Source organism: Plectropomus leopardus, chromosome 13, assembly GCF_026936395.1.
Source record: "Plectropomus leopardus strain MGB_pleo_1.0 chromosome 13, ASM2693639v1, whole genome shotgun sequence".
NCBI classification, from domain to species: domain Eukaryota; kingdom Metazoa; phylum Chordata; class Actinopteri; order Perciformes; family Serranidae; genus Plectropomus; species Plectropomus leopardus.
The window spans coordinates 34,113,821-34,127,403 of NC_142188.1; the positions used below are offsets into that span (position 1 = coordinate 34,113,821).

The 13,583-nt window shown below is 38.0% G+C and overlaps 1 protein-coding gene across 1 annotated transcript in view; it reads right to left on the reverse strand.

Annotated features, from left to right (window-relative positions):
- Positions 1-7,240: 7,240 nt before the first annotated feature.
- Positions 7,241-13,583, reverse strand: part of LOC121954536 (inactive pancreatic lipase-related protein 1-like) — a 31,045-nt gene continuing 24,702 nt past the window's right edge. Inside the window, exons 10-13 of the mRNA XM_042502094.2 lie at positions 12,460-12,589; positions 10,581-10,695; positions 9,070-9,237; positions 7,241-7,365 (exon numbers count right to left, since the gene is read on the reverse strand). Coding sequence (XP_042358028.2) covers positions 7,296-7,365; positions 9,070-9,237; positions 10,581-10,695; positions 12,460-12,589 — 483 coding nt within the window. The 3' untranslated portion in view covers positions 7,241-7,295. The remainder of the gene's footprint in view (positions 7,366-9,069; positions 9,238-10,580; positions 10,696-12,459; positions 12,590-13,583) is intronic.

A 13,583-nucleotide genomic window follows, 5' to 3' on the forward strand; every position in this document is an offset into this window, starting at 1 on the left:
TCTGCTACAGTCTGAGCACTGAATTCAAATTATGTTAATTATTATTACTATTTTTTATTTATTTATTTGCATTTGTGTGGTAAAGGATTTGTGCAATTTACATTGGTGTTGATATACTCCATTTCATTAATTTATCTTATTTTTTTGTGATGAAGGATTTGTGCAATTTATATTGGTGTTGATATACTCCATTTCATTCATTTATCTTATTTTTTGTGTGATGAAGGATTTGTGCAATTTACATTGGTATTTACTATATTTCTTTTATTTATCTTATTTTTTGTGTAATGAAGGATTTGTGCAATTTACATTGGTGTTTACTATATTTCTTTTATTTATCTTATTTTTTGTGTGATGAAGGATTTGAGCAATTTACATTGGTGTTGATATACTCCGTTTCATTCATTTATCTTATTTTTTTGTGTGATGAAGGATGTGTGCAATTCAGATTGGTGTGTACATACTATATTTCTTTCATTTATCTTTTTTTGTGATGTAGGATTTGTGCAAATGACATTTGTTTTACATACTCTTTCATTTATTTACGTTATTGTGTTATCTATATTCTTGTAAACTTTTGTATTCAATAATAGTATTAATAAAGTAACATAAATGATATATTCTGTTGTTTGTATTGGATGGGGGGGGGGCAGGGTGATTCGCCCAGGGCGCAAAACTAGCCAGGACCGCCACTGTATTTGTCAGACATGCGGAAAATGAACATTGCATCTTTGATGGATCCTTTCTTGACATATCTCCATAAACTGACAAAATTGGAGCCTGAAAAATCTGGAATCAGGATACCGATCTGTGAAATACACATTAAATATCCTACAGTGTAATCTACTTTTTGGGCTGGGGAAAAGGGAGCTTACAACAAAAACAATGATAAATGGGTGCAATGCAAGATTCTACCAGTAGATGCCAATGTAGAGCGAACAGGTTTTGAAACATTTCAAAACATTTCAAAGCAATGGTTTCATTGAAGTAATGAAACGTTTCAAAATTTCGAATTTGCCATCTCTACTGTTGAGTGCATTGACACCTGCCATGTCAAACAAAAGGCTTTGCCACGCCAGGCTGCAGCCACCATGAAAGATGAGTGGAAATGGAAGGAGAGGCTGAGGCGTGGCCACACACCTGTATATATGAGCACGCACAGCTCAGCTCAGTAATCAGGGTGCCGATAAGGCTGGCACAGTGGCATACAGTGGCAGGGAGGGAGACGACCTCCTGCTACACCTAACAACAGGAAAAGTCATGAAATAATGTATAAGATGACAGTCATGACAGAACAGAAATGAAGGGCTTTAAAAGGGGACAGCAGAGGATAGGTATTTACACTACATTTGAGCTTTTTTGATAACAATTAATCAACAGTATTATTGTATAAATTAACTATAAGCAAAATCTGGCTTAAGACTTCAGTTTTTTCTTGTCTTTCAAAGTGTTATATTTTAACTGCACACAAAAGGGTGCTATAATGTAATTACTGTGGGGATTTATTGAATGAATTATGGGCACCTAATCAAAAAACATTAACTCAGCTCCTGCTTTGTTTAATATTTTTGCATTTTCTACAGTATTTTTCACACTCTGTGTTGTTTTCAAACACAGCTGGAAGATAATGCTGCCTCAACTGGGTTGTTGCAGATTTTGCTGGCATGTGTTTGTGTGTCAGTTGGGGTGGAAGAGATATAAACATTATGGTAATGTTAGTTTTAATAGTTTAATAATTCAGTTTGATAGCCTATAAAAACAATACACACAAATGACAGTAAGTGTAGGCTAAATCTGTCACTTTGTGATCAGGATCTAAAAGTAGACTCAAGACAAACTACAAAATAGGTAGCTGACTCTGTGAACATAACCTGCTCGCTGGCAGGTTTTCTGTAAGAAACAGAATTTCTACCTGTCTCCTCCCGTCTAAAGCAAACTGTCAGACAGGGATTGTCCATATTTTTGCAATCCGATTGATATCGAAGCAGAATTATTACGCAGTGTCTTACGTCGGGAGAGGATTTTCAGATCTCAATTGGATGTGCTGTCATTCTCTGATGAATATTTGTTATAATGGCACAGTTTTTTATTACACTCAATCATTCATCTTAATAATCTTAATAACATTCTTCTCTGTTGACTGAGTAAAACTCAAATGTTTAGAATTAATTTAATTGAATTTTCATGTACACATAACCAGGATTTTAGAGTACAAATCAATGATCCCAGCATGGATAAATTAAATAAAAAATAAAATATAAAATAAATTTATTAAAAACAATAAAGTAAAACAAATCTCTAATAAGAAAAATCTATAAGGCATCCAAAAAGCTAAAATACTACCATACAATAACAGGAAGTAAACAAAATCAATAATCAAATATCAGTGGGTTAAAGTACTATCCCCACATTTGTAGGCACCATAATCTAATACACAATCATCATAGTAATTCTCAGTCCCGTGAAGAAAGTTAATATTGTGTTCACTGTGTGCGCTTTATATCAATATTAAATGATAATTTACTCAGCAGGATATTATGGTATTAGGGTATTAGGATATAGAGAGGACATATACATGTATGTGTTAAAACAGCGTTCTGTTGGTGGTTTAAATGACTACATGTTGAAATAGCCACTGAATGAATATTTACTTTGTTTAACGCCAAATATGACGTAATAAAACGTGAGGTCGGCCCACAATCATGGCTGAGTGATATGTATGTCTTACCTTTCTGGCTGATGTTTTTTTTCATATATTTCATTTTTACCTGCTTCAAAGTGCATTTTTCCCTGTGGGACTGCACCTAAATAAAAATCAAAATTTAGGCTATTCAGTCCACCACTTTTTCACCTGTATGCCACAATTTTAATAAAGCGGTTAATGTTAAGTCAATGGACACGTGCCTTGACACAAATGACACGGGCAGCGATTTTCTCCCATGCCGCTTTTCTCTCCTTAGTTGCTGCAACTGTGTTACTTTTCTTTCTAAATATGGGCTCTGTTCTCCTTAGGCAGCACGAGGACCTCCAGGTCCAATGGGGTAGAGTAGCTTGGTTTCTGTTTCTCAGCGGTTGCCCTGGTGAATCGAGGTATCGGGCTCCATTCATGATGGCTTTTTATTGAAGTCGAGCACACGCTTAATTCAGGGTGAACGTACTCAGAGTTGATTGAACTTATTCAGATCAGCTGTTCTGGAACTGAATACTCAGAGTTTCCCATCTCAGAGTAAATCAACTCAGAGTTCAGGGTTAGACTCAGATTTTTTTGAACCTCCTTTCCAGAATACTCCCCAGGTCTCTGCTCTGTATGTATGCACGGGGGCATGTAATCATGTTATTTATCACATTCGCTAACAAACCTGTCGCGCTTTGAATCCATTAATGAAGTCGACGTGTCTGTCGGCGAGATGTTTTGATCTTTTAGAGAAGTGCTTTGCGGTGTCCGTGTCCACCCTGACTGTCATCGGTGTAAGCGAATATCATTTTGCTCTGCGTGTCTGCTTTGTCAGCAAGCTGTGACAATGCAGGAACTTCAGCAGCCACGACTCTCACCCTCACTCTTGCATTCCACCAAGACAGCAAACACATGTTTGGCACACCCACAATGGTGGGAGTACAGTAGCACAGCACAGGTCAGAACAGCACACACATACACACACACACACATACACACACCCTCCAACTGCAGGGAGTGAAAGCAGAGTCTGACCAGCGCGCACTCACACACTGTAGCAAGCGGAGAAATGCAGCTTTTTTAAAAATGCTGTCATTCATAAAGCATCTCTATTAATAAAAGGTGGTATTGTATCGATTAGAACAGCTGGGTACTGCGATACTGTTCTAGTATCGGTATACCGTGCAACACTACACATAAAAGCATTTACCTGTTTTGTTACGACTTTCTGATCTATTTGATAAAGAGGTTCAACAACTTTAGTTTAGATTTACAGTGTTCCTTTAACATGTACGATGATCTAACAGCTGCTGAAGTGTCTTCAAAAACTTGTTAGACAATATCACCTCTCTCCGTTCAGGACATTCAAATATACTGAACCCATTTTCTTCAAGATGCTAAGTAATCAAAGATCCTTTAACTCTCATCCCATCTCCCAACAACATTTTGGTCACAGACTGACATCTCCACCCCTAAATGTTGGAAAAATGGTCCAGACATGTACCTTTTCTCAGTTTGGTACTGATATGTACCCTTTCATCCTAGAAAAGGTACATGATCATATCTTATGGACAAACTATGACCCTTTGACAGTACATCAACAGCAGTTGTATCATAAAGAACATGAATGTACTGTAATGTAATATGGGTATTGGAACACACAGACAGCTTATGGTGAAAACCAAAAAGAAATGAAGCCCTAATTGCTTGAAGCACTCACTATGTAGCAGCTCCATCTCTCTGACATCATCACAATTTAGGGCTGAAACAATTACTCGAGAAAATCGAATAATTTGATTAATGAAAATCGAGGTTTCGTTTAATCCAGGGGGACTACACAGCGTACTGTGTTTTAACACGGATGATCATTTCTGTTCTATTCCTACTCCAGCATCTTAATCAAAAGCCCCCAATCTATGGGGTCGGTCAGAGTGAACCCAACATAAGGTAAAGTTAATGTCAACAATAGCATTCAGCATGTGTTTCCACATCTGTGTTTCATGGAGTGCATTCGCACAGGATAAGCAAGCTGAGGATGCTGAGGGGGTTTCACCTGATAGAGCTCAGGGACAGAAAAAGAGCAGAAATGTTTGGAAAACCAAAGACAACCAGTTTGCGGGAGACTTGCCTCCTTCTTTAGTAGAATGGAAACCGACTGTTGAGGGAACGGAACCAATAGATTTCTTTATGCATTACCTGAAGAACTGATAAATGAAATTGTTAATATTAATCTGTATGCACTCTAAAAAGGAGAAGAAAATCTGGCCTTGACAAAAGAAGAAAAAATTAAGACATTTCTAGGACTGAACATCCAAAGACCATTTTTTGTGAATCAGCACATGGGAGTAGTAGATCTTATGGATCAACTTGTCACCATGCATACCCACAGACACAAAAACAAACCGTGGTACATCCGAGTGTTCTTTCACTTCTTGGATGTGACCACTGTAAATGCCTGACCCCTCTACAGAATGTCTGGATTTGAAAAAGAAGGATGTTCTGCATGGACTTTTTTTTTGTACATTTTATTTGCATTTTTTGTGTGTGTGTGTTATGTTTGAAAATGTTCATTGGCAAAAAACAACAGTTCAACAGGGGATGATAGGGTGGGACTAAGGAGAAAAAACTTAATGAGGGTTGCAGGGAGGGTGGTAACAAAAGTCTGGTAAAAGAAATGAAAGCATTTTTTTTGTAGTTTATGCATAGATACAAATTAAACACATAAAAATATGTTTTATTTTGTCATAATTTACCCGTGACATGATTGCATGATGTCCACTTTAGTGGACACTTCTGTAACTTGCCCAAACTTATGAGTATTATTATTATTATTATTTTTACCATCACTCTTCATGTCCTCAGAAGTGAAAAATAATATACAAAAAAAGTATTGCTCTGGTTTTTAATAATTCATGCGTGAAAGGGTTATACCCATATTTACTGACAATATAATACGAAATTTGTAACACAGTAAATGTATAATCATAAATTCATGGTTGATAATGAGGTTGTTGTTTTTTCTCTCAAAATGAGACAACAAGAAGTAATTACTGATATAACAAACAAAATGTGTCTATTTAAAACCATGTACAATAACAAAAAAACTTTTATGTATCCCCCTGCCGCGTCAGCTGAACACAAAAACAAAAAAGGAATATTAACTAAAAAAATATTTTAAAAAAAAAAACCCTAAAAAACAAAAAAGCTTGGGTTCACACCCCTGTTTCAATCTATACTGGATGGATTTAAACTCACCACTTTACTCTCTTGCTTTTACAAATAAAAAAAAAGCAACAGATTTTTAGACAAGGAAAATTTTATCTGGTGATATCACACTGATGTGATATGAGTGTGATTTTTTTGTTTGTTTGCTTGCTTCTGTCAGTGTCCATTATTTATTTATTTATTTTTTATTTTATCATAAGACTTTTATTGATTAATGTATTAACATTATTGATATTATGATTATTCATGTATTCACCAGCCTTCTTGCTCACCAAAATATCCTCCATTAGCTAATGTTATTGAATTAGTTACCCAGTAATGTAATTTGCAAACGCTTCTTTCGTGTAATATTTATAAAATCTTCATGACCAGGCTTATTCCCTAACATTAGCTAACTGTTAAGAGGCTAACTTTACACTGACAGGTTTCATTTGGAAATAAAGGCTTGGCAGCATTTATGTTAATTTGCTTAACCTTAAGCCCAACATCAGTTTGTCACAGATTTTAAGTGAACCTCACCATATCAATATTATATGATATTTAATTTACAATTGAGTGTATGGAAGTTGAGAGTGATTCTGGTTTGTTAGCATGGTTACATTAGCCTACCTTGTAGCGGACCTTCTAAAAACTGAGTGTCTCTTTTACAAAATCATCTCTGTTTGATGTACTGTTGGGCATGAGATCTCCTTTAAGTTTATTAATGAGGTTATGATAAATACTGAATTCACAAACAACTTTTAGGTTATGGCTTGTGAGTTTAACCAACAAGTGAGGAGAGGCTCTAAACGTCAGATGATGGGAATGCGTATCAAGCACACTGAACACCCCCAGGCAAAACCCCACTTTTTTTTGAGTTTCCTCCTTTTGTTCCAGCCCTAATGCTACTTTAAAGAGCTCTAATAAAGGCAAATGACCCTTTATTTTGAAAGGGCAAAGTAGGTGGTGTTTGGTGGTTGACTTACATGCACTGCAGCTCAGCTACGTGTTGAGGCTGTTGGAGGGAAGGCAGGACTAACACCATACTTTTTATTCTTCATATTCAGTAAATTGCCTGCATTGAGGCCACAACTTGTGGCTTTAAATATTTCCTTCTCTTGTTATTCCTGATCTCTCAGGTCAATACAAACATGCTGTAGGAAAGTTAGTTCAGTTTGGGTTTCACGTCAGTTCTTCTCCACCTCCTTTTCTATCTCCCCTCTAATCTGTTTCTATCAGTGAGCTGATCTTCTTCAGTCCTCTGCGCTCATTGTACTCTCTTCATTGTCAGATTTTCATAACACTCTATTAGACTACATTCTGCAAAACAGAGCAAAGAATCAGATGAAATAGCTGAAGAGGTGTGAATGCAGACTGTTTATTGACAGACTCTGAATAACATGGTGATGGTGACGAGTTAAACTGGGCATGGAAACACAGACTGGATGGCGTTCTCCTTCACATTCTCTGTTCCACAGAAGAAGAAGCTATGAAGGAAGAACATGAGAGAAAAAGGCACATTATAGATGAATATTTTGTCCTCAGTATCCATTTAAATTTACTGCATACAAAGATGTCTACATGGCAGTGTTTTGTTACTCCCTTATTACTGAGCAACACATCCTAGTTTGCATATTGGAATTCAAATTGTTTTCATACAATTACATTCAGTTTTTGATCCATCATGAGCAAAATCACTGTATATTCTTTTCCTACTGATAGATGTATTGTCATGATATGAAGGTGAATACCATAATAACAAATCCTCAAGATGTTCTCCACTTTACCATCTCACCCCACCATGCAGCTGCCCTCAGCATCACCCAGCACAGTACACAGACCACAGTCTGTTGCTGCCCTCTAGTGGCTGAAGCTGGTTTTGGTTCTACACCCCTGACTGGATTACATTGTATTCAGAGGGGTTCCTTTTTTTGTCATTCTTATCAGGATATTATGAACACCTCTAAATATAATGCAGTACAGCATATAACACCACTACTATGAGCACAATGCTGAAGCATACTGTAGAGCTGAATGAACACTGCTCTGACAGTGTTAAAAACTGAACATTATGGGCATTTCAAAAGTATGGCAGGACTGTTATTTTGTATTGGGCTGGATTAGATTGTACAAGCAGGTTTACCTAATACAGCAGCCACAGAGACAATATTTGTTCTTGTGTAACATATCAAAGAAATTAACACATGAAATATAAAAATATACCCCTATTTACTGCGATTACAATGATCTATGGTCATTTTTGTACTTTGTCACCGTCATTACATCTGCATGTCTGGTGGTAAAGGGAAGAGTTATCATTTCAATAAATTTCCACATATTGTGTTTTAAAGGTCAGAGAAAAAGGAAAAAATATATATTTTCATAATATTGTTTTTAATATTGAAATCACTGCATTATCATTATATATAGATAGAGCAATAGTGGCTGTAGGATCCCAAGCAGGAAAAGGTCAATAAAACAATAGGGTTAATTGCAAACATCATCCCATCCCCATCCTTTGACTCTTCCTTTTACCACTAGGAGGTGAATTACTAACATCAGTTTAATGTTTGGAGACAGCTGATATTCATACACAACAGGTCAAAGAAACATGCAAAATAAACAGCAGGTGAAAGACAGAAGCTATTGTGAAGAGCTGCAATCAAATAGTTTCATGACAGTAATTATTATTGCCACATACATGTACTCTTATACTCATATCTATTTATATTGAAACATATCTAACATACATCCTATTATAAAGTACTTTTATTAATATTCATATTCAAATTCATGTTATGATTGTTGTCACTGCCATAAATCTCGCCATCTCTCTCTCTCTCTCTCTCTCTCTCTTCCTCTTTGTGTCATTTCGTCATATGAATTACTGTACATTTATTATGTTAACATCTATTGCACGTCTGTCCTTCCTGAAAGAGGGATCCCTCCTTTGCTGCTCTTCCTGAAGTTTCGACCATTTTTTCCTAATAAAGGGTTTTTGGGGGGAGTTTTCCTTATCTACTGAGTGTCCAAGGACAAAGACATGTTGTATGCTGTAAATCCCTGAGGCAAATTGTGATATTTGACAATGAAATCATAAATAAAGTTTAAAATTTAATTGAATTGATTTTAGCTCTTTGTCAGCTCACATTAAAGTGTGAGGAGTGCCACCTGTTTACATAAAAACTTACATCTTTTTGTCTTTTCCACTCTGCAGCTCCACCTTGGATGCACCATACGTGGGTTTCATTGGGTTAATGATGTGGTTGTTCCACCGGAACTTCACTTCTTTCACATGACCAACGTCCACCTCAGCGTCGATCAGTGCCTCATAGATCGTCCCAGGCTTCAGTGAACCCCTAGAAAGACGTCACAATAGATCAGATAGAGGGCACTTGAGAAAACCATCTTCCTCCTCAGATGGCTCTGACAGTGAAATCTGAGCAGCATGACTCCCACAGAGTGGGTGGTGATGTGTTGTTCACTCATTACATAAAACTCATTCAACATGTTGCAGTACTACAATACGTTATGTATTTAAAGTACTTTAAAGGCTTCAGACCTTCATTGTGGTTACTATGTCATCAGTTTAGTATGTGAGCATACTGTAGAGTACCAGTCAAACCAGTTTTTTTCCTTTGTGATCAGCCACTCCAGCAGACTAGATTTCGGTGTCATATAAAACATGTTTTTATTGGTTACAGCTAGTTTATGTGTTTCTCTTACTGTGAAATGTGATCTAAGCCAACAGAAGGCCACAAGTGAAAAGGCCACTCATGGAACTGGACATAGAGTTTTGCACATATGGGAAGTTCAAAATATACTTGAGAGTACTTTACTATTATCCAGGTTTATGTAAACTCATAAGAGAAGCCATCGCATCAGAGCTTTATTTTAATCAGCTGCTGCTTCCCACATAATACATGGCCAGTGCCATCTCTGGGTTGTCAGTCCTCAATTCTTAAAGCTTCCAGTTGATAGCTAGAGTCTCTAATGTCTCTTTCTCAAACACTGCAGAAAATTGTTTTGTTTGATACTTTTGTCTCTTGAGTCGTGCATTTGGGTTCTTGTCCAAGTTCGGTCTTGTCAGATTCCCATTTTATTCATGATCATCATCATTTTAGAGTTTATAGACTGTAGGCTACATTGTAGCAACACCCATTTTCCATCATGCCTATTGATGCCTACTGAGCAAATTGTGGTTTGTAGTTAAGCTTTTCGTTTTATGTTCCAAAATGCAAAGGTCAGTTTTTGTTAGTATTCATGAAAGTGTCTGTTCAGAACATTGTGGTTAATGTCGCTTATTATCATCTTTGTTTGTTCTGTAGCTGAGAAGAGCACGGCTCTCATCTGCCACAAAATGTTCTATTGTTGACCATTGACTGTTCGAGGCTGCTTATGTACTCCGTGTGCACGCTGAGCTAAAATGTATTCCAGCCTGGCTCGAGTTAATGCTGATAAGACGAGGCTAAGCTGTGTTGGTGGAAAGGCTTGGGTTTTAAATGGAAGTTGATGTTAAATCAAATTAGGCTTTTTTCAATTACGCTCAAATTTCCTTTGGAATAACCCTCTGGTCAACAAAGACAAACACAAAATACTAGACAAAGGAGGCAGGTTTACCTCAGCAATTCCTCAATCAGTGATGTCACATGGATTATAAGCTCTTGGTGTTTTCCACAGAATTGTGTTGTAATGTTCTTACGAATGAATCTGGTGCTCCTTGGTGCTGGCACTGGCTCCAGCTAGTGCCACATACATGTAGCCCAGGTTAGACCCGCTGGCACTATCCAGGGTCAGTTTCACTCTGTAGCTGTAACCTAGACACAGAAAGAAACAGTAAGCAGTCACATTATTTCACGATAGTGTCATTCACATCTTGATGCATCACTCTCCATTGGGAGGGATTATCAAAGAACGCTGGAGTAAAAACCTTGAAAACCTAGAGCATAGTACTGGCAAAAACTAACAATAATGGTAGCCTACAACTTTGGAAGGATAATGTAACATGGATTACTTTCACCTAATGCTGTGGCACATCCTGTGAGTGTGCCCTGCAGTCTTGGTGATTAAAAATGAATAATGCCCGTACTTAAAAACTGTAAAGTTCGATATACTGAGAGGTCCAGGCAGAGACAAAATTAAACTCAAACTTTCAAACACTACCCTGAAATGAAAACTTTTAAGGGTGCTAGAAAAACGTTTTTGTTTTGGACTAACACACCCAGATAATGGGATTGGGAGTCGAGCTAGTCTGTCATATAAACACCTCAGTTGGACTTTAACTGGACTTTTTGATCTTCATGTGCTCCTCGTCACTGCACCAGCCTCCCTCGGTATTTTGGTAGGGACTGTTCGTTCGAGGGGAGAAGAGGTTCTGCAAAATTGGTGAGGCATTTCTAAAAATCTGAGCACTGAGGAGGGACTTGTGTTTTTGATTTTGGACTAGGTGAGCAGTGTAAAACTTTAGTATTTTATATTTATTTTAAATAAAAAAGGTACACCTCAGCCACCCCCTCATCATATAAATAAAGTACAGTCCCACAACACCGGCACAGAAGCTAATGTACTGCTGTGGATGCAGCAAAACATATTTTAACCTCCTGAAAAAAAACTCAAAAATATTTTTGATGTGATGGTGGTGTCACACTAATATTTGATGCTTTTTGTGGGTCTGTGAACACAGCGCAGCAGACAGTTCTTTTTATCTTCTTGGCAGCTGAATATCACTCGTGGGGTGGATAAATGATCTGTTGATACATTCACAGCTGATCAGATCAATTGATGAGAGAAGATATTTGCTGATTTTTGTCAGAGAAAGAGAGTTTTAGGCCCAGCAGAATATGGTTTACTTTCACTTTTAATGCACCTGATGGTCTGCTGCTCTGTTTTCTCCTCTTCTGCGCTACAAATAGCCCAACAGTGTATTTTAATACCGCTCCTAATTAACAGTCCAGTTCCATTCATTGAGACTATAGCGGGACAAATTAGACTATTGTGGCCTACCATAGTCTTGGTTATCAATGGGTAACACTGATTAAAAAATCATTGTCACAAATAATGTTTTTAGTTGATTTTTTTTTCCTTCAATATTCTCCCTTTTTCCACAGTTTCCGCGGCCCCCTGACGCCCCCTGACAGCCGAGGGGTCGCAGCTCCCCACTTTGAAAGACAGTGGTTTAGACTACACTTAAACTGATTTTTTTTAGGTTACTTAAAACTAATCAATGAAGGCAGAGTTTACAGTCACAACTGTTCTTTGTAAATAAATAGCTGTGATTGTACTTCCGCCTATATCATAGACCGTATAAAAATATAGTTTTATAGCAACTACCTGAAAGGGGCCATTTCTCCACCTGCTGTGGTGGAGTCTTACATACTTTCATCAATAAATAAACTCTCTTGCAGTACTGTATTCTGAGACAAGGACAGTAATCCAGTTAAATAGTCTACTCAAACTATGAACATAGCTCCACTTGACTGTGCATGGAAACGCACTAAGTGGTTCTTCACAGTGAAATCTGAACAGCGAGCTCTTAGAGCCTGTATTTAAGTCACACTTCCAAGGAAGGGCGGGATACTTACGGCCAAAGGGCTTTGAACTGCCCGTGTTGAGGAAGTACTTCGTCTTTGAAATACCATCAGTCATAGTGAACCTGTCAGCATAGTAGCCCATCAGAGGACATTTGCTGTCTGCATATGGGAAACACTTTCCCTGTGGAGTCAAGGACATGGTGAGGTGTGAAGAATGAACTCATTCTGTGATGGAGTGTAAGAGTCTTTTCCTGTCAATAAATAGTCGTGGAAAAGTGACAACCCTAAAAGATGTTTCCCCTATACTCCTTAAAAATGTTGCAGATTTCCACCTTATAAATAAGAAGGTGGAGAATGGCAGTGGTTTTACAATAAGGGACTGTGTGGGAACAGCCTGACTTTGTGGCTGTCAGCTATGGCTGCAGGAATAACACCAGAGCGCGTTTACGAGGTGAACGACAAGGAGGTGCTGTCATCTCTCAACAGGGACATAGTCATATGAGGTCATGCTCGGCGCTTCCCCGGCCTCCTTTGATCAGGACATGTGTCCAAAGCAGGGATAAACTGTCATTAACACCAACAGCTGCAGATACAAGCCCTCCCCATGGAGGACATGAGGGAAGCCCATTTACATCGGCCCTCAGCTGTAACAAAAATCCAATCTTCCCGAATCAACTTCTAAAACCAAAGAAATGGTTCACAGCCATATCAGTGTCATACAGCGACAGGTGGCAGGCCCATACACTTGCTGGGATGGTGGGGATATGGGCCCCTTTTGCCTCTGAGTCACTGTTTAAATCGAGGACATCAGATGCCTCCCAGACCCCTCGTCTGTCACACTATTTTTACATACAAATCCAGATAACTTGTCATACAACTTTTGATGCATCTGTAAAACAGACAAATGTCTTATTCTACATTAACTCTCTGAGTCCACTGATCCAAATTCATGTCAGGAGTTTTGTATGTGACAACAGCATTTGCAACAGTTAATAAATGATCATTTCAGTGCAATCATTGGATTTACAAGGTGAGGTGTATGTTCAGCCCGTCATCAAATACCACCGCTTTGTCAATGATTTTCACAATAGACACAGACACCAAAACCCACCTGTCACAGCAGAATGATACCCTGCCCTTCACGATGTTATGATACGCAACCGGTCAGCCAGGCA